Below are 23,567 nucleotides of genomic sequence, written 5' to 3' on the forward strand. Positions count from 1 at the left end.
CTCTCTCTCACACACACACACACACACACACACACACACACACACACACACACACACACACACACACACTTGTGAAATGCTACTGTAGTTACAAGTGATAAGCTGAAACTCTAAGTCAGCCAGTATGGGAGAACTACCGAGCAACTGGCCATGTGCTATCCGCATATATACCAGTACTTAACAAGCATATGAAGAAACGAGACTTAAGAACCTTCAACAATGTGAGGTATATATTGGTTGGTTCATATCTCGTAGCCTTTTATCTCTGTAAAATCGATAGCCTTTCTATTTTAGAGGCAGATTTTGCTGCTGAGGGAATGATGTTTGTTTTTCGAGCTACACTGAAGCATTCCCACAAGAGTCACAAAACTGCATCACATCTCTAACAGTAACTTTTGTGTCTGTCTTCTTCAACACATAAACTTGCACATAATTAATCAGTCATGAGCCACTGAATTTTCTACACATTTTCACATGAGTAAATGAAAAGTTCTTGTACACTGTGAGATAGATTTGTGAGGCTTTTTTTCTGCTTATACATGTATGTCCACATTAAAAATTGATCACTCTGGGTAACATGGAACACATTAAACAACTGGTATGTTTGTTTAACCCACAGACTTTCAGAAGTGACTCGCACTGCCAATGTGCATAGAAAGAAATGTTCTGTTACTGGCTTTGTACCATATTTGTTGTGTTGACAAAAAATTATGATAATACATTTTCTTTTGGTGTGTCTCATAGTGTGCAAAACTTGAAAACACAAAGCAGCTAGTAGTTCTATCAGAAAAATGCAAAGAATTTAGCAATATTATTTGTGAATGTCAGGGCACTGTTAACATTTAAGTTCTTCACTACATGAAGAGTGCATCTGAGAGAAGCCTCTGTGTTGGCCTCCAAATTTTATTATATGAAGTACACAACACATACCATTTGCTAACAGATACTGGTATCACAGCAAGGTTCAAATCTGTGTGAAGTATCTTTATAGACAGCAGACACAATTCCAACCAGCAACTGCTCAATTTCTTTAGTGTTGAAAACTGCTAGGAATTTGCACAAGAAGTCAAACACTTAGTGAAATACTTCTTCAATACTTTCATTTAATATATATATATCAATTTTTTGTACTCACAACAATTATGACTTTCCTACCTGCAATGTTTGCATGGCACTACATATTTTTCGATTGCGAACTTCCTCATAAAATATATAACTACAGCCATAGCTGTGACTCCCATCTTCTCTTGTGATAATGAAGCTGTGAAAGCGTGGCTCAATGCAGTGTTTCTGTGTGCGGAACTGGAGACCGTGTGGCAGGCACAACTGGAAAAAGAAAATTAACAAAAGTTCAGTATAGTATGTATCCAAGAAAGAAGTCTTCTTGTTTTATAAAGCATATTTTTATTGCAAGCATTAAAAGTAAACTTCACTTTTAGAATTATAATTTTTAATTTTATATAAAAATGAATGCCATGACAGAGAGTGGTCATGGTGGTCTAGAAGGCAGAGCACTAAACTCTAGCTGTAGAGGCCCCAGGTTCAACCTGGATAGGATCTGGGAATTTTCGTCATTCCAGTCCCTCCAGGTGCACTCTGCCTGCTATCAAATGTGTACTGGTGATCTTTACCAGTAGTAAAAGTAACTGATGTGATGAATCCGGCACAGCGAAGAAAGGCTGCACTCTAACTCTAGTCAGACCAATATCCAATCACGAGATTGTGCCACAGACTTCAGAATTCACTTGTTTATTATTCAGTGTAGCTTCTTCATGTACAGTATAGCAGTACAAATGGATAGAACAACAATAAAATCTTAAATTCAAATTACACGTAAACATTCTTAGAAGAAAACAAAAGTGCACAAGTACACACAAGTAAACAAAGGAAGTGTTTAAGTATGTGCATATAATAAGAAAATTAAACCCGAGAAAATGCAAATAAAAATTTAGATAAGTGATGGTAATCACATTTTTGTGAGTGCAAGGATTATTAAGGATGACACTATGAAATAACTATTTGCTAGACACAAAACATGGACATCTTGTAAAAATCCTCAGTTTCACATGAGCTTTCCATGTATATTAAATATTGTCACAGTGCAGCTAAGGGAAAATTAGGAGAAAAAGGAATTCATACAAAAGAACTCTAACGAATCTTTATTCATCACTAAAGTTTGCTGCCAGACGGATAACATGGAAGCAGCTAATATAAAAATGTGGGCAGTGATGAGTCTATAGTGGTAATCAAGAAAGTGGGTAATCCACAACGTGCATCGAATCATTACTACTTGGCTGTTGTAGACATCACACTGTCCCTATTTCTCCTCTATCAAAATGTACAAATGTTGTACTGTAAGGTAGGACAAGTCAAACAAACAATACTGCAAACATATAAATACAAGGTATACAAAATTACATTAATAGTTTCCATAAAAATACAATACTGCAGACAATACACATACAGGATACTGTATACAATATGACATACATTAGCGTACAACTGTACACTCAAAAGAAACTGAATTAGATACAACTGCTATGTTAGAGAGTGAGCACTCCTGTTGCTACAGCACATCATATTGCTGAGATGCTGTCACACCTTGTTCCAGTCATCAGCAGAACAGCATGGCATAAAATCACCAAGATGCATGATCTCAAAGCATTTGAGTGTAGTGAAAACATGGTTGCTTGACCCATAGGACACTACATCATGTTACTATCATCATCAGGAAAGAAGTGAGCAACAAACTCTGTGATGGTGACAAAAATGAAATCGGATGAACAAGCAGATCTAAAATTTTTGTGTATCAGTTCAGTATCAGTGCCAATTTTCTCTCAACAAATGTTTTATATTAAAAGCCAATAAAACCTCAAATACACAGAAGTCACACTGTAGATGTGAGAAGTACATATTTGGTAGGAAGTGGGTGGAAAGTTCAACACTTTCTTGTCAATTCCTCGTCAGCAGCTAAATAAACTAAACATGGCTGTGACTATTAATAAAGTCCCTATACTTATTATCCCATGGATAGAAAATAAGAATACAATCCAGAATTAATTTCTTTTCAAGGTGTTGATCTTTCTTTTCAAGGTGTTGATCAAGGGAAAGATTCAAGAGTATTATGATTTGAATGCAACAGTCACAAGAAACTTGTTCATGGATGAGATTTACTGGTTAGTTGTAGGTATGAATCCAATGGGGAGACTGTAACAAGACAGATGTGTTGCACACCAATAACGGAGCTCCATCAAAGTGACTTAATGGCATAAAAGTGACAGTTATCAAATTGTATATTGCTTTACAACATATAGGAACATAACCATGCTCTAGGTGTATGGAAAATCAAAAGTACAGAAATTGATACGAAATGAATGATAAAAACAACATACATTCAATCTGAGAAAGGCAACCAATTTATTGGTGTAAACTGCAAAAAGTTCAGTGAACAAGTAGGCGAAGTATCAGAAGCTTTACCCAACTTTTACTACTATCTATTCATTTAACTTTACATATGTAGTTTTTGGGTTACATGACTGTCATACCTACTGGCCCTATTGTTGTTGTTCTGATCTTCAGTTCAAAGATGTATTGGATGGAGCTTTTCACTCTGCTGTATGCAATGCAAGACTCTACTTGTTCAAATAGGTACTGGAACCCACACCCATTTGAACCTCCTCACTCTATTTATCTCTTGGTCTCCGTTTCTTATCCCTCACATTTCCCTCAATACTAGACTGATGATTCCTTGATATCTCAGATTGTGTCCTATCAAAAGATCCCTTCTTTTAGTCAAGTCATGCCGCAAATTTCTTTTCTCCCATATTTTATTCAGTACCACCTCATTAGTTATCGGTGTACGATTTACCCATCTGATCTTCGCCATTCTTCTGTAGCACCATATTTCAAAAGTTTCTATTGCCTTCTTGTTCTAGTGGTTCCCGTGAAGGTCCAAACTGGAAAGCACAAGGGATCTGTTTGTCTGTAGAGTCCTCAGTCCTTGTGTCAATCTTACGGTGTCTGAAATGGAATAAGCTCTTCCTGTCAAAGTATGCAGAATCCCTGTGCATTGGAACAATGGATGACAGCACGATGAACAAAGGGAACGGTCCGTGTGTGTGTGTGTGTGTGTGTGTGTGTGTGTGTGTGTGTGTGTGTGTGTGTGTGTGTGTGCTTTCGATAAACACTGTGTCCCAGTGCCCCATTATCATTTCTGTAAACCAAGACATCTAGAAACGGAAGCTTTCCATCCCTTTCAACCCCCATTGTGAACTTGATGCTAGGATGAAGTTAAAAAGATCTAGGACACAGTTAAGAGTGTCTTTCCGTTATGTCCTATCATGAACGTATTGTCTATGTGCCTCCAAAAACAAGTAGGTTTTAAAAACGCCTACCTCAGAGACGTGTCTTCAAAATCTTCTATAAATAAATTGACGCCTACTGGGGACCAGTGTGGAAACCGCAGTTGTGATACTTATTATGCAAACTGAAGGTCGAGTGGGAGAAACAAATGGGCAGGAAATTTTGATGTCAGTTGGATGGGGACTTCAAATGAGTGAAAATGTCTGGTGGACCTAGGTTCGATCCCTGGATCTCCTGCTTACAAGGCAGTTGCCTTAACCACTGCACCACCCGACACAGGGTTTATCAGAGTTGTGCGGTCTATCTCGGCATGCCTCCAGGCCAACTCACATCTTAGTAATGGAAAGACAATACGACAGCGTACTGAAGATGATTTTCATGTCAGTAACGACGATACGAACGTAAGGACAAAACAACACCCAGTCCCAGAGCGGAGAAGATCTCCGAACCGGCCGGGAATCGAACCGGGGCCCCGGCCACTGTGGCCAAGCGGTTCTCGACGCTTCAGTCCGGAACCGCGCAACCGCTACGGTCGCAGGTTCGAATCCTGCCTTGGGCATGGATGTGTGTGATGTCGTTAGGTTAATTAGGTTTAAGTAGTTCTAGGGGACTGATGACCTAAGATGTTAAGTCCCATCGTGCTCAGAGCCATTTGAACCGGGGCCCGTTTGGTTAGTAGTGTCTGCAAGTTTCATCACAGGGTACGATTTCGTTTGGTTAGTCCTGATCGATGTTAGTGCTTTATGGTTTATGCCATGAAATGTACTCCCCAAAACTGAATATGCTTCATTATCAGGTTTTGAGGTGATAAAGTAGCAGATACAGCTGCCAGCCAGTTGAAACAAACAAATCTGTTATTAGCATCACCTATCCGCATTCCCCGTTCTTGTCCTCCACGCTCATTGCTTTGAGATTCCCGCAGAATGTCGAAAATAATAGTGCAGCCGCAATGAATGTGGTGGACCCATGGCCCATCGAGGCGAATGCGTGGTATCTGTTCTTTCGGACATGTCGGGCGATCTGGGCGGCCAAATCATTCGCTCGAACTGTCCAGAATATTCTTCAAACCACTCGCGAACAATTGTGGCCCGGTGATATGGCGCATTATCATTCATAAAAATTCCATCGTTGTTTGCGAACATGAACACCATGAATGGCTGCAAATGGCCTTCAAGTAGCCGAACATAACCATATCCAGCCAATAATTGGTTTAATTTGACCAGAGGACCCAGTCCATTCCACATAAACACAGCCCACACCATTATGAAGCCGCCACAATCTTACACGCTGCCTTCTTGATAACTTGGGTCCATAGCTTCGTGGGGTCTGCGCCAAATTCGCACCCTACCATCACCTCCTACCAACTGAAATCGAGACTCATCTGACCACGCCACGCTTCTCCAGTCTTCTAAGGTCCAACCGGTATCGTCACTAGCGCAAGAGAAGCGCTACAGGCGATGTGCTGTTAGCAAAGGCACTCGCGTCGGTCGTCTGCTGCCCCAGCCCTAGCCAAATTTCGCCGCGCTATTCTAAAGGTTACGACACTGATTTCTGCTGTTATTTCACGCAGTGTTGCTTCTGTTAGCATTGACAACTATACGCAAATGCCGCTGCTTTCGCTCGTTAAATGAAAGCCGTCGGACACTGCGTTGTCCGTGGTGAGAGGTAATGCCTGAAATTTGGTATTTTCGGCACACTCTTGACACTGCGAATCTCGGGATATTACATTTCCAAACGATTTACGAACTAGAATGTCATATGCGTCTAGCTCCAACTACCATTCCGCGTTCAGAGCCTATTAATTCCTGTCGTGCGGCAATAATCACGTTCAGCACATTTTCACAAGGATCATCTGAGCACAAATGACAGCTCCGCCAATGCACTGCACTTACACGCCTTGTGTGCGCGAAACTACCGCCTTCTGTACATGTGCATATCGCTATCCCAGTGTATATCATAAAGACATTCAAAGCCTGCAGTTGATTACGGATCCAGGTATGTATTGTATTAATTGTATCGCTTCTACTTGTGTTGCCGGCCGGAGTGGCCGAGCGGTTCTAGGCGCTACAGCCTGGAACCGCGCGACCGCTACGGTCGCAGGTTCGAATCCTGCCTCGGGCATGGATGTGTGTGATGTCCTTAGGCTGGTTAGGTTTAAGTAGTTCTAAGTTCTAGGGGACTGATGACTTCAGAAGTTAAGTCCCATAGTGCTCAGAGCCATTTGAACCATCTACTTGTGTTTTCAGTCTGCTGTGTAAGGAGAATTGGGCACTTCTGTAATGGGCTAGTATAATTCGTCACATGTCAGTAAAGGAATACGTCGTAAGACGGCATAGACCTTCGGGAAATTACTTTTAATGGGCACGTCGATGTTCCGAATTGATCAACAACCAGGCCATCGTATAAGGAGAAACAGCTTTACAAATCCCACGAGTCAATGATGAGCGGAAACGGCTACATTTTTACGTAAGGCCACAAACCTTAGTCCAAAAACTGATAACAGATTTCTTTGTTTCAATTGGCCGGCAGCTGTAAATGTAACTTTCTCGCCTGAAAACGTGATAATTGAGCATATTCAGTTTTCGGGAGTACATTTCATAACAAAACCATAAACGACCAGAACTAACCAGACAGAATCGGACCCGGTGACGAAACTTGCAGACATTGCTAACCAAAGGGGTCCCAGTTCGATTCCTCCCCGGGTCGGAGATTTTCTCCGCTCGCGGACTGCGTGTTGTGTTGTTCTTACGTTCCTATCGTCGTAACTGACATGAAAATCGTCTTCAATACGCTATCGTATTGTCTTTCCATTGCTAAGATGGCTTAATGGGCACGACCGGAAAGGCATTAAATAAATAAATAAATAAAAAGAAAGAAAGAAAATACTGCAGATATGATTTTCGTGTATGGGCAAGGAAATAGAACCGGCACAGAAGTGGAAAGATTGTACAGGACCAAATATCCGAGTAGAAGGCATCCGGCTCACATCATGTTTTCAAGCCAGTTCCAGCGATTAGGTGAAACAATGCAATTGGTACAACAGAACAACGACCGAGAAGGACGACGAACTATAAGGAACGTTCAATAAATAACGCAAAACTTTTTTCTGGAAGCAGATTGGTTTTATTCAGGATTCCAGTGTACTCCATATTATTTCCCACTCCTTTGGTTACAAACCCAATTTTTCAACATGATCTCCTTCCAATCCGACTGCCTTACGCCACCTTAATGGGAGGTCCTGTGTGCCCGCTGGTACCACCCTACTGGTCGACGTCAGAGCCAACGTCTTGCTGCATCAATAACCCCTCAGTCATCCATGCTCTGTTTCCCGCGGCCGAAAAGATGGAAGTCGGAAGGTGCGAGATCCGGGCTATAGGGTGGATGAGGAAGAACAGCCCAACGACGTTTAGTGAGCTCCTCTCGGGTGCGCAGACTTGTGTGCGGCCTTACACTGTCACGGAGAAGTTCGTTTGCATTTTTCTGGCGACGAACTCACTGAAGCCGTTTCCTCAATTTCGTGAGGAAGCACAATACACTACAGAGTTGGTTGTTGCACTGTAAGGCAGAACATCAAACAAAATAACCCCCTCAGAGTCCGTTTCAAAACGACTTTGCCGGCTGAGAGTAGACTTCGAATTTTTTTTCGTTAGAATCAAATGATAATTAAATGAACACCCTTAGCTGCAAACAGGCGTTGATATGCTTCATTGGGCACATGTTGAAAATGTGTGCCCCGACCGGGACTCGAACCCGGGATCTCCTGCTTACACGGCAGACGCGCTATCCATCTTTTTTTCCCTCTCTTTTTGGTCTACATTGTTCGTTGAATTTGTTCGGGGCGGACGTCCGATGGCACCCGTTCAGGTTCTTCGTTGATCCGTTCACTCAGTTTCTTTGTTACAGAGGGCATCTAACCCTCTGACCGAGCACGCTGAGCTACCGTGCCGGCTGTCCATCTGAGCCACCGAGGGCACAGAGGATAGTGCGCCTGCAGGGACTATCCCTTGCACGCTCCCCGTGAGACTCACATTCCCGACATGTCCACACCACTACATTCGTAGTGTGCCTAATAGACTTACGACTACTTGGTACATTAATCTGCCACGAGTAATGAGTATGATGGGCAAACATCAATTAGGTGCACTACGAATGTAGTGGTGTGGATGGATAGAGCGTCTGCCATGTAAGCAGGAGATCCCGGGTTCGAGTCCCGGTCGGGGCACACATTTTCAACATGTCCCCAATGAAGTATATCAACGCCTGTTTGCAGCTAGGGTGTCCATTTAATTATCATTTCGATCGCCATTCTGTTTCCGATTCGTAGTGATGAAACCGTGTTTCATCGTCTGTGATGATATTCGACAAAAACTTGTACCGATCAACCTCGTAGCACGCACGCAGTTCCGCACAGGTGATCCTTAGTTGTTCTTCATGGTCTTCTGTTAGGCGGCAAGGACCTAGAGGGCACACATCTTTGAGTGCCCCAACTGGTGGACGAGTGTGTCAGTACTACCAACAGATACGTCCGGGTGTTTGGTTCAAATGGCTCTGAGCACCGCGGGACTTAACATCTGAGGTCATCAGTCCCCTAAAACTTAGAACTACTTAAACCGAACTAACCTAAGGACATCACAAACATCCATGCCGGAGGCAGGATTCGAGCCTGCGACGGTAGTGGTCTGAAGCGTCTAGAACCGCTCGGTCACACCGGCCGGCAGCGAGGTGTTTGTTTGTGATCTGTCGATAATCTCGAATGAGAGTGTCCGCACGTTCCAAAATGCCAGGAGTCACAACTGTGTGCGGTTGGTCAGCACGCAGGAAATCGAAGAGGTTTACGCGGCCTTATTGCAATGACGACAGACGCCTCGCCCAACGACTCATCGTGCTTTTGTTCACTGACAGGTCTCCGTGGACATTCTGCAAGCGCCTATGAATATCTGCGACGCCCTGATTTTTCTCCAAGTGCAACTGAATGGCAGTTCGCTGCTTGGAACGCATGTCTGTTACAGGCGCCATTTTGAAGGCTACATAAATTCCGTCACCTATCGGAACTTCATGCAACTGTAGAAGCTGAAGCGGGAATTTTCTAAGATCTCCTATAACAGATTCCGCCTTTCTTTTTCAGCGTAAAATGGAAGAGGGAGAAAAGATACTGCATTACTTACTGAAAGCCTCCCGACTTCGAAGAAGCAGTGCTTTCAGAGCGGATGAGGCGTCTGCAATCACCACTCGATCAATTGCATGTGAAATGAACGTTTCACAAACTACTGTGTTGTATTACGAGAAATGCACCCATGCCCCCACCATACACAGAAAGTGCTTGCTTTGACTCCTGCTGCCTTCCGAGCTTCTGTTGTGTTCATCCAGTGGTTCTTGTAGCTCGTGACAGTCGATTCCCACTTTCCTGCATATGTACGAGTACTTTTCACGGATGAAGCCTCTTTCATCAAAGACGGAATGCTTAAATAGTTGCAATAGTTATTTTTGGGCCGATGAGAATTCCCACGCTACAGTTATGAAGAGCCATCGACATAGATTATCTGCCAACGTGTGGACAGGCATAGTCAGTGGTTATGTACTAGGCTCGTTTCTTTAGCTCCCCACTTAAATGCACCACTGTACACAATGTTGATCAGAGACACACTACTCAGGTTTCTGGAACATACCCCACTGTTATTCGTCAACTAATGTGGTTTCGTCATGATGGAGCCCAACCTCGCTTTTGACTGAGGGATTGTAAACACCTGGACCAGACTTACCCTGAGAAGTGGATAGGTATAGGAATTCATGTCCAGAGGCCAGCACGTTCACCTGATCTCACCCAATTGATTACTTCTTGTGGGGCCATGAGAAAAGATGGGTATACGAGACGTCTGTCGAGACTAAAGACGATCTCCTGACACGAATTCTCGCTCCTGCGACACTGTTGAAACGACACCGGGGATATTGGAACGGGTGCGACAGAACTTTGTACGACGCTACCGTGCCTGCACTGTCGCTGGGGGACATCATTTGGAACAACTGTCGTAAATGTATCAGCTTGAGAAAAATGTGCAAGTAAATGGATTGATTGGTTGGTTGGTTTGGCTCTGAGCACTATGGGACTCAACTGCTGTGGTCATAAGTCCCCTAGAACTTAGAACTACTTAAACCTAACTAACCTAAGGACAGCACACAACACCCAGCCATCACGAGGCAGAGAAAATCCCCGACCCCGCCGGGAATCGAACCCGGGAACCCGGGCGTGGGAAGCGAGAACGCTACCGCACGACCACGAGATGCGGGCGGTTGGTTGGTTTAAAGGCGGGAGAAGGGACCAAACTACGAGGTCATCGGTCCCTCGTTCCTAATGAAACAATGCCACAAGTGTGAGAATAAAAGGTACGAAACATATAACACAAAGCGGAAAGAAAGGAAAAGCCACAAGAACGAAGGGAAGGCAACGAACACTAAAAGGAACAAAAGAGGACAAGAAAACAACAGAGAGATGCTAGAAACAGAAGAGAGTAAAACATGAAAGCAGATTACAGTGGCTGTCCAACCTCGAGAATAAAAATGGGAAGTCCGTCACTCTGCAACACATTAAAACCTCCACCCTAAAAGCACTAGGGTGGAGGACACAGAGGGACAAAAGGACATGCGCTAAAACCTACATAGAAGTATAAAACCCACTCTCACGGACAAAACGTGAAACTAAAGCTGCTGTGGAGGCATTATCGTCCAACACCGAAGGCAGGGTGCTGGGGTTGTTAAAAGTCTGCCGCAGAGCGGCTAAAGTGGGCAGTCCAGCAAGAGGTGGACGACTGTCATTTGGGAGCCACAGCGACACTGAGGTGGGTCCTCGCTACGGAGTAGGTGACCATGCGTTAGCCAAGTAAGGCCAATGAGGAGCCGGCAGAGGATAACTGATTCCCTGCGAGAGGCCTGCATGGAAGACTTCCATACATTCATAGTCTCCTTAATGACACGCAGTTTGTTGTGCGTGCTGTTGTGCCATTCCGTCTCTCAAAGCTGGAAAACCCTGCGGTGTAAGACAGAACGCAGGTCAGCTTCGGAGATGCCTGTCTTCAGAAGCGGTTTCCGCGTCGCCTGTTTGGCCAGTCTGTCGGCAAGTTTGTTGCCGGGGATTCCGACGTGTCCTAGGGTCCACACAAACACCACGGAACGGCGGGACTGTTCCAGGGCATAGATGGACTCCTGAATGGACGCTACCAGAGGGTGGCAAGAGTAGCAGTGGTAAAAATGTGGAACGCTTCACGATTTTGCGTGTCATGTAAATGGAATTCACAATTACTGTACCATGGACTTAGGACTTTCAGTCTCTCTCTGACATCAAGTTAAATGCGCCGTTACTAGTCTATCAACAGGAGAAATCATCTCAGGGTATTGGGGAATATTCAATGAGAATTCTTAAGTCATGATGAGGGTTCAGAAGTTGGGGCCCTCATTTTGAGCACTGTGCGAGGCTAGGGCGTACCTAGAGTAGATTTTTGCTAATACCTTTCGACTTGGTCGTTTCCGGACTTTCGACTTGGTCGTTTCCGGACTAGCGTCCCTGACAATTTGTAACATCAAGGAATCACCCTATCTTAATCGACAACCAGTTGCGAGAGTATTATCATCCTTTGGGCGACATAGTGAAGTCATACTGGTTTGCTATGCTTATTCTGAGATCACAGTCTGCCACTCCTTTTGAAACTAAACCAGTATGTGTATAAATAATGAACCTGGTTTATGCCATGAACACACACTCACTTATTACATTCGACTTCGTCGTTTCTGTACCAGGGTCCATTACCTAACATTGATACATTTACCCTTTTCCATCATCCCTGAAAGTCTGTAACACCATCACGGAATTAATAAGTGTGGTAATGGTCCTATTATATTTCGCTGATGCACACAATATAGTACCTCTCAATTCGTGGATTACTCTCCACTTTGCATAAAGTACTGTTTGCACCCTGTCAATAAATTTTCAATCCAGTTGCAAACCTAGTTAAATATACCTTATGAATCCTTTTTGTTTGGTAGAATCTAAAGCTCTTCAAAAGTCTAGGCACACATAATCTAGCTATTTGCGTTTACATATGACAGTTAGGATATCAAGAGAGGATTATCAATGTTTTAGGCATTGATGCTGGTTTCCATGGAATTTCAAAGTATATACTGGGAGATGAAGAAGCTTGCACAGGATAGAGTAGCATGGAGAGCTGCATCAAACCAGTCTCAGGACTGAAGACCACAACAACAACAACAACAATACTTTAACTCAAAATATCTTCTATACGTCTGCTGCAAATATATGAGAATGACATATAATGGTAGTTCTATTGATCAACTATGCTGCCAGTTTTATAGATGGTTGTAACCTTCCAATCCCAGAGAACAGTTCTGCGCCCAAGGGTTCTTTGGTAAATTATTGTCAAGAGTGGGACTATTGTCTTGGCCTGCTCGATCAACAGATCTGTCTGGAATTGAGTACACATGGGACATCATCGGACGATATCATCCAAAAACACCATTAAGGGGAGGTTTACCATCTTTGGCCCGAAAAAAGCATGTTCTTTGAGAATTTTTTTTCTCGGGGTGTGTTCTAGATATCAATGTCAAATTTGGTCAAAATGTTTATTGATATTTCCTCTACAAACTGGAGTTTTTTCGACCGGGAATTTCGAAGAGCAAAGGCGGAAGTGCCGTCGGAACGAAACAAAATTTCGAAATACCGGGTGATCAAAAAGTCAGTATAAATTTGAAAACTGAATAAATCACGGAATAATGTAGATAGAGAGGTATAAATTGACACACATGCTTGGAATGACATGGGGTTTTCTTAGAACCAAAAAGAGACAAAAGTTAAAAAAATGTCCGACAGATGGCGCTTCATCTGATCAGAATAGCAATAATTAGCATAACAAAGTGAGACAAAGGAAAGATGATGTTCTTTACAGGAAATGCTCAATATGTCCACCATCATTCCTCAACAATAGCTGTAGTCGAAGAATAATGTTGTGAACAGCACTGTAAAGCATGTCCGGAGTTATGGTGAGGCATTGACGTCGGATGTTGTCTTTCAGCATCCCTAGAGATGTCGGGCGATCACGATACACTTGCGACTTCAGGTAACCCCAAAGTCAATAATCGCACGGACTGAGGTCTGGGGACCTGGGAGGCCAAGCATATCGAAAGTGGCGGCTGAGCACGCGATCATCACCAAACGACGCGCGCAAGAGATCTTTCACGCGTCTAGCAATATGGGGTGGTGCGCCATCCTGCATAAACATCGTACGTTCCAGCAGGCGTTTATCAGCCAGGCTGGGGATGATGCGATTCTGTAACACGATTGTCAAGCGCAGTCACTGACGTTTTGCTGTCCAGTGCCATCTGTCGGACATTTTGTGAACTTTTTTGTTCTAAAAAAATCCCATGTCATTTCAAGCGTGTGTGTCAATTTTTACCTCTCTATCTACATTATTCCGTGGTTTATTAAGTTTTTAAACTTGTACTGACTTTTTGATCACCCGGTATAACATGAAATGCAAATACACTAACGGAAAAAACGAACAACAAATAACAATTAAAGAAATGAAATTTTGGGAATATATTTTTCTAGGCAATATTTAAGTGATAATACTGCAAGATAACGAGTTGACGTAATCGCGGGATAATCCAACGCAAATGTGAAACGTTGGTACATTAATAACCGGTGTAACCGCCAGACCGTTGAATGCAAGCGTGCAAACGTGTACGCGTTATGTTGTACGGGTGCCGGTTGTCTGTTTGTGGCATGGAGTTCCTTGCCTGTTGCACTTCGTCGGTCAGTACAGGGACAGTTAATGCTGTTTGTGGATAACTCTGGAAATGTCCTCTGATGATGACCCATATGAACTCAAGTGGAGACAGATCTGGTGGTCGAGCCACGTTGGGTTACAACGGTGGTACGTGGGCGAGCACACTCCCTGTAATACTGTTCATGAATGGCAGCACGTCAGGTCGAATCGCCAGACTGATATACAACTTTGCATTCAGAGGGCGTGGGATAACAACGAGAGTGGCCCTACTGGCACACGAAATCGTGCCCCGGACAATAACTGCAGGTGTAGGTCCAGTGTGTCTAGCATGCAGACAGGTTGGTTGCAGGCCCTAAACTGGCCTCATCGTAACGGAAACACAGTCATCACTGCACCGAGGCACAACTAGCTTTTATCAGCAAACACGACAGACCTCCAGCCTCCCCTCCAATGACGTCACGCTTGACGCCAGTGAAATCGCAATTGGCGGTGGTTCCGAGTCGCTGGAATGCACGCTACAGCGCGTCTGGCTCGGAGCTGCCCTTGAAGTAACCGATTTGTAACAGTTCGTTATGTCACTGTGGTGCCAACCGCTGCTCGAGTTGCTCGCTGCTGCAGATGCGGTACGATGCGCCAGAACCATACGCCGCACACGATGGTCTTCCGTCTCGGTCGTGCCACGTGGCCACCCACAGCCTGTTCTTATGGCCGCACACAGGGCCGGCCTTAGCCATCCAGGTGCCCCGGGCGAGTCGTCCAGTTGGCGCCCTTTATTGTATAAATAGCGAACCTGGCAGTGCTTTGCAACACGGTATTTGACTGTTTTCTAGAAATCGTCTTAAGTGGTTAATGGCGTCATCTTATGATCATAACATGGTCTCTTCCATCGTAAATTTGAGTATTTTATTTTTTTAAATGGAAATGAAACCCAAATAATCTGAAAGCCCGCTAAGACGCTCCATGTGAGTCTTGTGTAGCCTGTGACGTCAGTCCAGCATGCTGCTGTCGCTGCCGTAACAGTCAGTATAGCAGTGATATATTGTTTGGGCATTCACGTTTTGGGAAATTGTCTAAAAATATTGCGTAGTACTGCACTGTACATCTACAACAACTCCAGAAAATTGTTTTTGCGTGTTCCAAACAAAGAAAAGATGCGTAAAATGTGGTTGAAACAGCCTCGTATATCCCAAATATTTCTTTTCTTTTCTGAAGCACCCCTGTACTAAAGCGAACAAAACAAAACAAAAATTATTCAAATTGGTCAAGCCATTTCTTTGTTTTGGTGAGACTAACACACAACAATTGATTTTTATATATAGGAGGTAATATGTGTAACGAAAAAACACTAATTTTGAATTGGGTGCCATATTTTTATTGAATTTAATATAACTGTAAGCCATAAACCTATACTTTCTGTCAGTCATCTGAACACAAAACATATTATGCCTAATGAAAAACAATTATAAACGACTAAAATTTTACTTTTCTCGCTTTTCTGACGGCAAAGTCTCTGATCAGATTAGCAAAGTCCAGGTTTTCTGCAACTTCATTTTCAATGGACAGTGAGGCCAAACTGGTTAGTCTTGTTTGAGACATTGTAGACCGCAAGTACGTTTTTATCAACTTCAGTTTGGAAAAACTGCGTTCGCCGCTTGCGACAGTCACTGGTATTGTTAGCAAAATACGTAACGTTATCCAGATGTTGAGATATAACTCTTGAAGATTATGCTTTTTTATGAAGTTTAAGGCTTCAATAGGGGTCGCCTGGCTGTCTTCGAGATAGTGTTGCAGGCCTAAAATTTCGTCGCACAGCAAATTTCCATCAATATCCGACTTCATGTTGACAGTTAACTTTTCTTGTAATTTAGAACAGCATTGTATTAGTTCTTCTTTATTTTGATTTTTTTTAATGTCAAACAAGAAACTCCACGTCGCAGAAAATTCTTGCATCTGTTCAAATCTTTCTTTCATGGATATGTGCACGGTGTCCAACAGTGCATTGAAAAACTCTACTTTAAACTTCTTTTTTGGGTTAGTTATTTGATCATCAAAGCCTCTTCACCCGGCCTGCGTTTAATACGTCTTAATCGCATTTGTGGTTTAAATAATGGCTGCGTATCAAGATTCGAAGCCAGTTCAGTTGCTGTTACAATAGCTTGTTCGAAACCTGTTTGTCTATATGTTTCCAAATAAAACATTTGTCAAGGATTCCCATAAACTCGACAAAGTTGATTGTGGGTGACTGACTTGCTTTACTCACAACGTTAATTTGAAACAGAACATCATACCATGTCACGAGAGAAACAATGAAGCTGAAGTCTTTTAATTGTTCTCCTAGTGTTGTCGCTTCGTGTGACACCGCAGCATCGCTTTGTTCAGTAGCATCGGCCAAGGAAACCAAAGCGTCATGCATTTCGCATAATTGATAACGAACCGCTTTGACGCTATCAATTCGAGCTTCCCAGCGTGTGTCACTTACATTTTTCAGGGTGTATATCTTCAAATGGTCGGTCAAAATTTTCCATCTATTTACCGATCCAGCAAATAGATTAAACATTTTTTGTACCATTCCGAACAGTGTCACGGATTTTACTGATGATTTTGCCGCATCACACAATACCAAATTATAACTATGGCATCCACATGGCACAAAAAAAGCTAGTGGATTTAACTTCTTAATTCTGTTCTGGACGCCTTTATTTTTCCCCTTCATGTTCGCGCCGTTATCGTAGCCCTGTCCTCTGCAGTCATTAATGTTAAGGTCAAGATCACTCAATGTTTTTAAAATGCTTTCTGTGAGGCCTTCACCGGTTGTATCATCTATTTGCAGAAATGAGATGAAATGTTCTTTTACACTTACGCCATCCTCTGTTATGTCGGCGCATCTTAAAGTTATCGAAAGTTGTTCTTTGTGGCTTATATCTGGAGTACAGTCAGCTATGATTGCATAATACTTTGAACCCTTTATGCGGGATACGATTGTAGACATAACGTGTGATGCCATGAGTTCTATTAATTCATTTTGTATATTTTTGCCGCAATAATGGTCAGCCAAATCACCATTCAATGCCAGTCTGACGTGCTCTTCCATGATTGGATCAAACTTTGCCAATAACTGTACAAGACCTAAGAATTTTCCATTATCTGGGGTAAATAATTTATCTGATAACCCTCTGAATGCCATATTATTTTCAGCCAAATACAAAGTAATGTGCATCAATCTTTGAAGCACATTGCTCCATCGTAAACTTTCTTTAGAAATTAGCTTTTGTTCTTCCTTGTCAATAGTTAATCCAGCTTTAAACCTGATTTCAGCTTCAGTCCATTGAGTAAATGCTTTTTTGTGGTTAGGACTATTTTCATGCAGTTTCAGAGCTCCACTTAAATGTTTCCAATTTCTGAAACCCACAGTGGTAGTCAAATTAGTAGTTGACTTTAAATCAAACAGTCGACAACAAAAGCAAAGGACACTGTCGTTTGATACAGAATAAACTAGCCACCGTCGTCTGATAGTTTCTTCGTTTGATAGTTTTCTTGTGTAATGAGTTGAAGAGAAATGACGCCCATTTTCATCTTTTGGAAAGTTATTTAGACATACTTGTGAGGGTCCACATATTATAATGCGATCTATATCTCTAGCATTAAGTACTTTTGGCCACGTACCTACATCAGAAACATTGTATTCTTTTATTGCAAGAACGTTGATACTTTCATCGACCACAGATGTCATGTGTTGATTTTGACTTGGAGAAATATCAGAGGATTCATGCAAAGATGTACTGCGCTGGTCAATTTGATCACCTTCAATAGGTGATTGTATATTTTTTGTGTATAATTGTTCACAGTCTGAGGAAATATTTGCTGATACATGGACTTTTGATTCAATATCTGAAGTATTTGCCTTAGAATTTCCTTTAAGGTACTTATAAATATTCATGTGCTTTTTAGTTTCTTCAAGAACTTTTTCTATTTCAGCTTTTCTTTTCCGATTTTCTGAACCAGAAAGCTTTTTTTTTAATCATTTCCTTCTCTTCTGGCATGATTTAATAATTTGACAAATTATTGCTTGGACACTGCTCTATTTCGCGACCACAATATTCGATCTATAACAAATAAAGAAATTCACCTATCAGTAGACGTAACTAGAAAAAAACCTGAACTGAAAGATAAAAATGTTTTTCGCACCTACCAGAAAATTAAAATGTTGACACAGTCACGACACTCGTTTCACTCGCAATTATTCAGCCACGAAAACATGACCGCTGCCTCCGACTCTTACTGACAATTACTGACATGCGGGTGCAAATCGTAGCGCTGCCAACATATGCAGTCTAACAAACATTGTGTGGCGCTGTATTATTTCAGTAAGTTCGGGGAGAATTCTCTATGAATGCAGTGCACGCATTGCATGATCTATTAATTAATGTACATGAGTCATTAAGTCACAAATATTCGATATAAATACATTCGTATTAATTAAATCATAATGTAATGTATATTTCACAGTCTGTATTTTCTTTTATTTGGAGCGACCTGTAGTTTCTGTTGTAAACGAGAGATGGTGCGGCTGCATGGGCTCTTCCTTGTTGCAGTTCTTGAAACAAATAAGAGAGGCGCTTTGGTAGAGCCCGTGCTAGCCCGCTTCAAACATGGATGGTTGCAGACAATACGAAGATTGCATTCAGCATGATCTCTCTTCTGCTACCCCGAATTCATCGCGCATTCGTGAGATTAGCAACGTATGTTGAATGAGACTGAATAATATTTTAGTTTCGCGAAATGGGTGATTGAAAATTGTAATTTTTTTTTTTACATGCGTTTAGTACGTGGCGCCCCTTCGGCCCCGGCGCCCTGGGCGACCGCCCGAGTCGCCCCACCCTAAAGCCGGCGCTGGCCGCACATTCTCGTCACCAGCGCTGCCACCAATCATGTACGAGTACAGTGGCTACATTCCTGCCAAATCTTTCGGTGTGCGGACATTTGCCACGACTTTACCTCCTCTGAAGGGTTGGGTTCCTTGTCTCCCCCTCCTCCTCCTCCTCCACCTCCTCCTCACCCGCCGGTCGACCCGCAGTAAAGATACTTACTGAGCCTTTCCGCTGGTTTACTTAACATAAGACCAGAATCTCTATGGATTTTCCGCCACATTTCTAGAGAGAGAGTTTCATTGTGAAAACTATTAAATGCATCTCCCATTGAAATCCGGACCAAATTTCGAGCCTCAGTAAAACTTCGCCAGACTTGGAGATTTTGCATTCGTCTAAATTATACGTGCCTTTTTCGGTGCTCTTGCAGCAGCTTTCTGTCGTGTTTTTTTGTGTATCATGGGGGTCAGTGCCGTCTGTTATTAATTTACTAATGTTTCGCCGCAAGGCTATCGGATTTTAGAAAGTAAATTAATATGGAGTACGTCGTTCTTCTTTTTCAAACATTTACGTACCCATTTCTTCTTTCCTTACTGTCTTTTGAGCATGCAGTTGTAGTAATTAAAGTTGGCACAAACGCAGTGATCAAAAAGAAATGATTAACGTACATTCGCATTCTCTTTACATCGTTCCTTTTTTGTTGCTCTCATGGCGATGGACTGTTTCTATCGCAATCAGTAAGCGTGAAAGGAAGGTACCGTACAGACAGAGGGATCTATATTTATACTTGGCAGAACTAATTACATACTGACACAATCGTCGGAATTGCTTTCGTTTCCCAAAAGTTATAAATATTTCGATTTGGAAAAGAAGCTCTGTATTTCGCCAAGATGTCGAAGAAGAAGGTCCCTTACGTACTGGTTGTATCGAGTAAGATATGGAGACGGCGGTTCGAAAGCGGACAGAAGTACGAGGAAAGGCGTCCCTTACCTGAGGGATCGCTACTCAAGCTACTGGCGAAGTGGCGTCCGGCATTCAAATCTTTCAGCAGAATCGCAGGAGGAACTTCCGGCTTCTTGTAGTCCTATTAGACGACTTCCGTCAAACTCAGCGCGGTGCTGATAGTGGCGTCTTCGTCGCCTTAAGGGCGTTATTGACAAACATCAGTACACCACGTCCTATCTCAAAGATAACCAACAATCACGACCGTTACAGGGTGTATTTAAAGCAAAGCTGATTTGTATCCTCATAGTGGCACTGCAAACCTCACTCTTAATGCGACTGGGGCAAATTTGTAAAGATATCATCTTTCAAATGTAGAAACACGCCTACCAACTGTCATTTATGTCGCACAGCTCCTTCTTGGTGCTGCGATTTTTTTTTTCAGTTAGTGCATTTTATGTTAAGGCTTGACCATGTCTGTTATGAATATCAACTAAAACTACGAACTACCATAACCAGTCATAGTAACCGATAACTGGCTACATTAATTTATAGTTTCAAAAGAACATTAAATAAAATTTCAAAAGGTCTTTAAAATATATTATCATCATTGTTGTTGGCATCATCACTGTTTCATGCCGTATGAAAGCCTGTTCCCAGAGTAACGCATTTGTACTGGGCCCTTGCTGACAATACGAATAGAAACTTTGCTTTAGTCGCAGGGTACTATGAAATTGTGCTTTCACTGTTCTAGGAAACCGTTCAAATGTATCGTATGTTCACGTAGCTGGATGGAAATACATACTTCGAAAAATTATTTATAAAAACTTGTGCAGTGTCTACACGTATAATGAGGGCACGCCACAACGTCTGATTGGACGCTCATTAAGAGAGGGATGTCAGTAAAAATAATGGCATAAACCACTGTGATAAAATAACAGGTATTCAAGTCCGCAAGTTGGGTCTCGAGTATCTTTTATTTTATCGCAGTGATATATGCCACTATTTTTACTGAGATTCCTCTCTTAAATGAGCGTCTACGCTGGCGTTGTGGGTTAACCGCATTCTATGAAGTAACACTAGATATGTTTTTATAATCCATGAGAAGATGGCTGTGAAATCAGCTGAAACTAGTCATAACTTGATATTCACTTGCAATCTTGACTATTAAGAGATTTTATTAAGAAACTTTTTTTAACTTTATGTAGAACTTGTACATCGCTTTTCTCCATCTTCGCCAACTCATTGGTCAACAATTCTAAACTGTGTAAAACAGATTCAGTTACCATATGTACAGTGTCTGCAAAATTTTAATTTATGAACCAGTGATTTCTAAATAGGTAGGAAATTCTTACCATGCAAACAGCATTTTCATCAAATGGATTCCAAGGAACATTGTCTGGGTAATGAGCAAGTACTTGTGCTTTGTACGAACGATCCAAAGGCGTAGTTTGCAAGTTGTCTCCTGAAAGAAAAAGATAAATGCTGCTTTAAATTTACAAGCAAATTAACAAGTACAGTTAATGAAGATATTCAACAGATTGTGGGGATACCTGCTTCTTTTGTACACAGTACCTTGTAATTCTATATGAATAATTAGAGAGTATTTTATACTTTTCTGGAAAATGTATTTTTTACTCGAGATCCACAAGGAAAGAGCAAAAGCAGAACAGGATGGAATGGATAGAAAAATAAGCAAATGTGAAAACAGAGCTTTTAAAACACACTTAACGTAGACATTTGTTCTTTCAGTTCCAATGAACAAGTCGCTCAGATTCCAAACTCTAGATAAAAGCACAATAACTGGCTTTATAGAATAATAATTGTAGGTAACATAGTTCATTAAGTTAGGACAGCGATTCAATCTCTTACGGCCAATTAAGTAACAACAGAGATGGCCAACAAGTAGCATCACTGAAATATATTCTTAGAATTCAATTTCTGTGCCACTGTGCGTGAATATAGGCGTGGTAGCTGATAGTGCAGTTTTCATAAACGTTTCTAAGGCAGCAGATGCAAGATAATATGCAGATTATTTCGAAGTCTTTGCATCAAACATCTAGGGTTAATAGATCGCAGCATAGGGAACAACTTTTGTTAGAGACAAAATGTTCGCTGAGGCTTCTCGGTGACGGCATCCTTTAATATTCGCCGACCCTGGGACCTTCGAGCCAATGACTGACTGATCCACTAATTGACATACGGTAACAACGTTACAGCAAGAAAGTCTTCCAGAATATCTGTCACGATCGCTATGTTGACTCTGATCATGTGGGAATTGTAGAGAACAGTTTATCTGTTACTGCTGTGATACCAGTGGAGTGTATACCTGCCTTACGTTACGAACATGTGGAACCAACAATGCGAAGGAAGATTAGTGTTTAGCATCCTATTGGCGACAAGGTCGTTAGAAACACAGGATAACTCAAAAAAAAAAAAAAAAAAAAAAAAAAAAAAAAAAAAAAAAAAAACAAGAGGGGAGAAGAAAACCAGCCATGTCACTTTCCAAAGGAACGTTCCTAGCATTCATCTCAAAAGATTTATGGAATTACGGAAACTATGAATCAGTGTTGCCAATTTAGCGACTTTGTCGCTAGAAATGGCGACTTTTGCCTTCGTCTTAGCGACAAAAAAAACTTTTTAGCGACAAAAATTATTTAGCGACTTATCTGGCGACTTTTGGAGTACTGTCGACTTTTGGAGTACAAATCAAAACTATTTTGGGCCAGTATTTTCATTAACAAAACTAAGATTTTTAATTATAGAATGGGCACTACACTGACATTGTTCTAGATTTACTAAGTTAAATTACATTCTTAGCAGATCATGTAGCATTGTTTAGCATTTAGTAAACCTGAATGTGGGAATTGCCTACAGAGTAAGAGAACCTTGACTATAGAACAATTCATTATTCATTACCCACTAGCCTGTTATCGTCGATAGCGTATCGATCTATAATTCTTCAATTTTTGAACTCCCTTTATTTTTCGAATTTCGGTCAAATTATTACCACATGCGCAGTGGTAACGCAAGAACAATTCGGTGGGGGTATCTCAGACATTATTACGTTTTAAACAATGAACAATAGGACTGATATCGAGATACCGAGTGAGTAGATTGTTTCATGACCTATAGTTCGCCTCAGTTTTAATGCATTTTCATTGATTATAACTTGGTGAAACTTATGTTGTGGTGGCTTACATAATGGATTTACCGCAGAAGAAGAAGCAGAACGCTCAAAAATATCGGGATGCGTGGGAAGCAGAACCTGAATTCAATGGGTGGCTGAAACCAGTCGTTGGATACTTATCCAAGGCAAGATGTCAAGCATGTGCAACAGAGTTTTATGCTAAATTGTGTGATATTAGAAATCATTCGAAAACTATTAGGCATAAACAAAAAATTGATTTAAAAAAAAAACACAAATCACCTTACCTGTGAAAATTGTTCCGAAAACTACAGTTAGAATAGCAAGCAGAGCAGAAGACGCCCTTTCTTTATTTATTGCTGAACATTGTTCTATTTTAGCTGTAGATCATTTAGGAATACTGTGCAAGAAGGTGTTTTCCGGTGATGAGGGCGCTAAAAACATGCTATTACATCGTAA

The 23,567-nt window shown here is 41.8% G+C and overlaps 1 protein-coding gene across 1 annotated transcript in view; it reads right to left on the reverse strand.

Moving 5' to 3' along the window:
- LOC124787687 (DENN domain-containing protein 5B) overlaps nt 1–23,567 on the reverse strand; it is a 475,881-nt gene that overhangs the window by 108,711 nt on the left and 343,603 nt on the right. The window contains exons 2-3 of the mRNA XM_047254514.1: nt 21,316–21,425; nt 1,156–1,326 (exon numbers count right to left, since the gene is read on the reverse strand). Coding sequence (XP_047110470.1) covers nt 1,156–1,326; nt 21,316–21,425 — 281 coding nt within the window. The remainder of the gene's footprint in view (nt 1–1,155; nt 1,327–21,315; nt 21,426–23,567) is intronic.

This window comes from Schistocerca piceifrons, chromosome 3 (assembly GCF_021461385.2).
Source record: "Schistocerca piceifrons isolate TAMUIC-IGC-003096 chromosome 3, iqSchPice1.1, whole genome shotgun sequence".
NCBI classification, from domain to species: Eukaryota; Metazoa; Arthropoda; class Insecta; order Orthoptera; family Acrididae; genus Schistocerca; species Schistocerca piceifrons.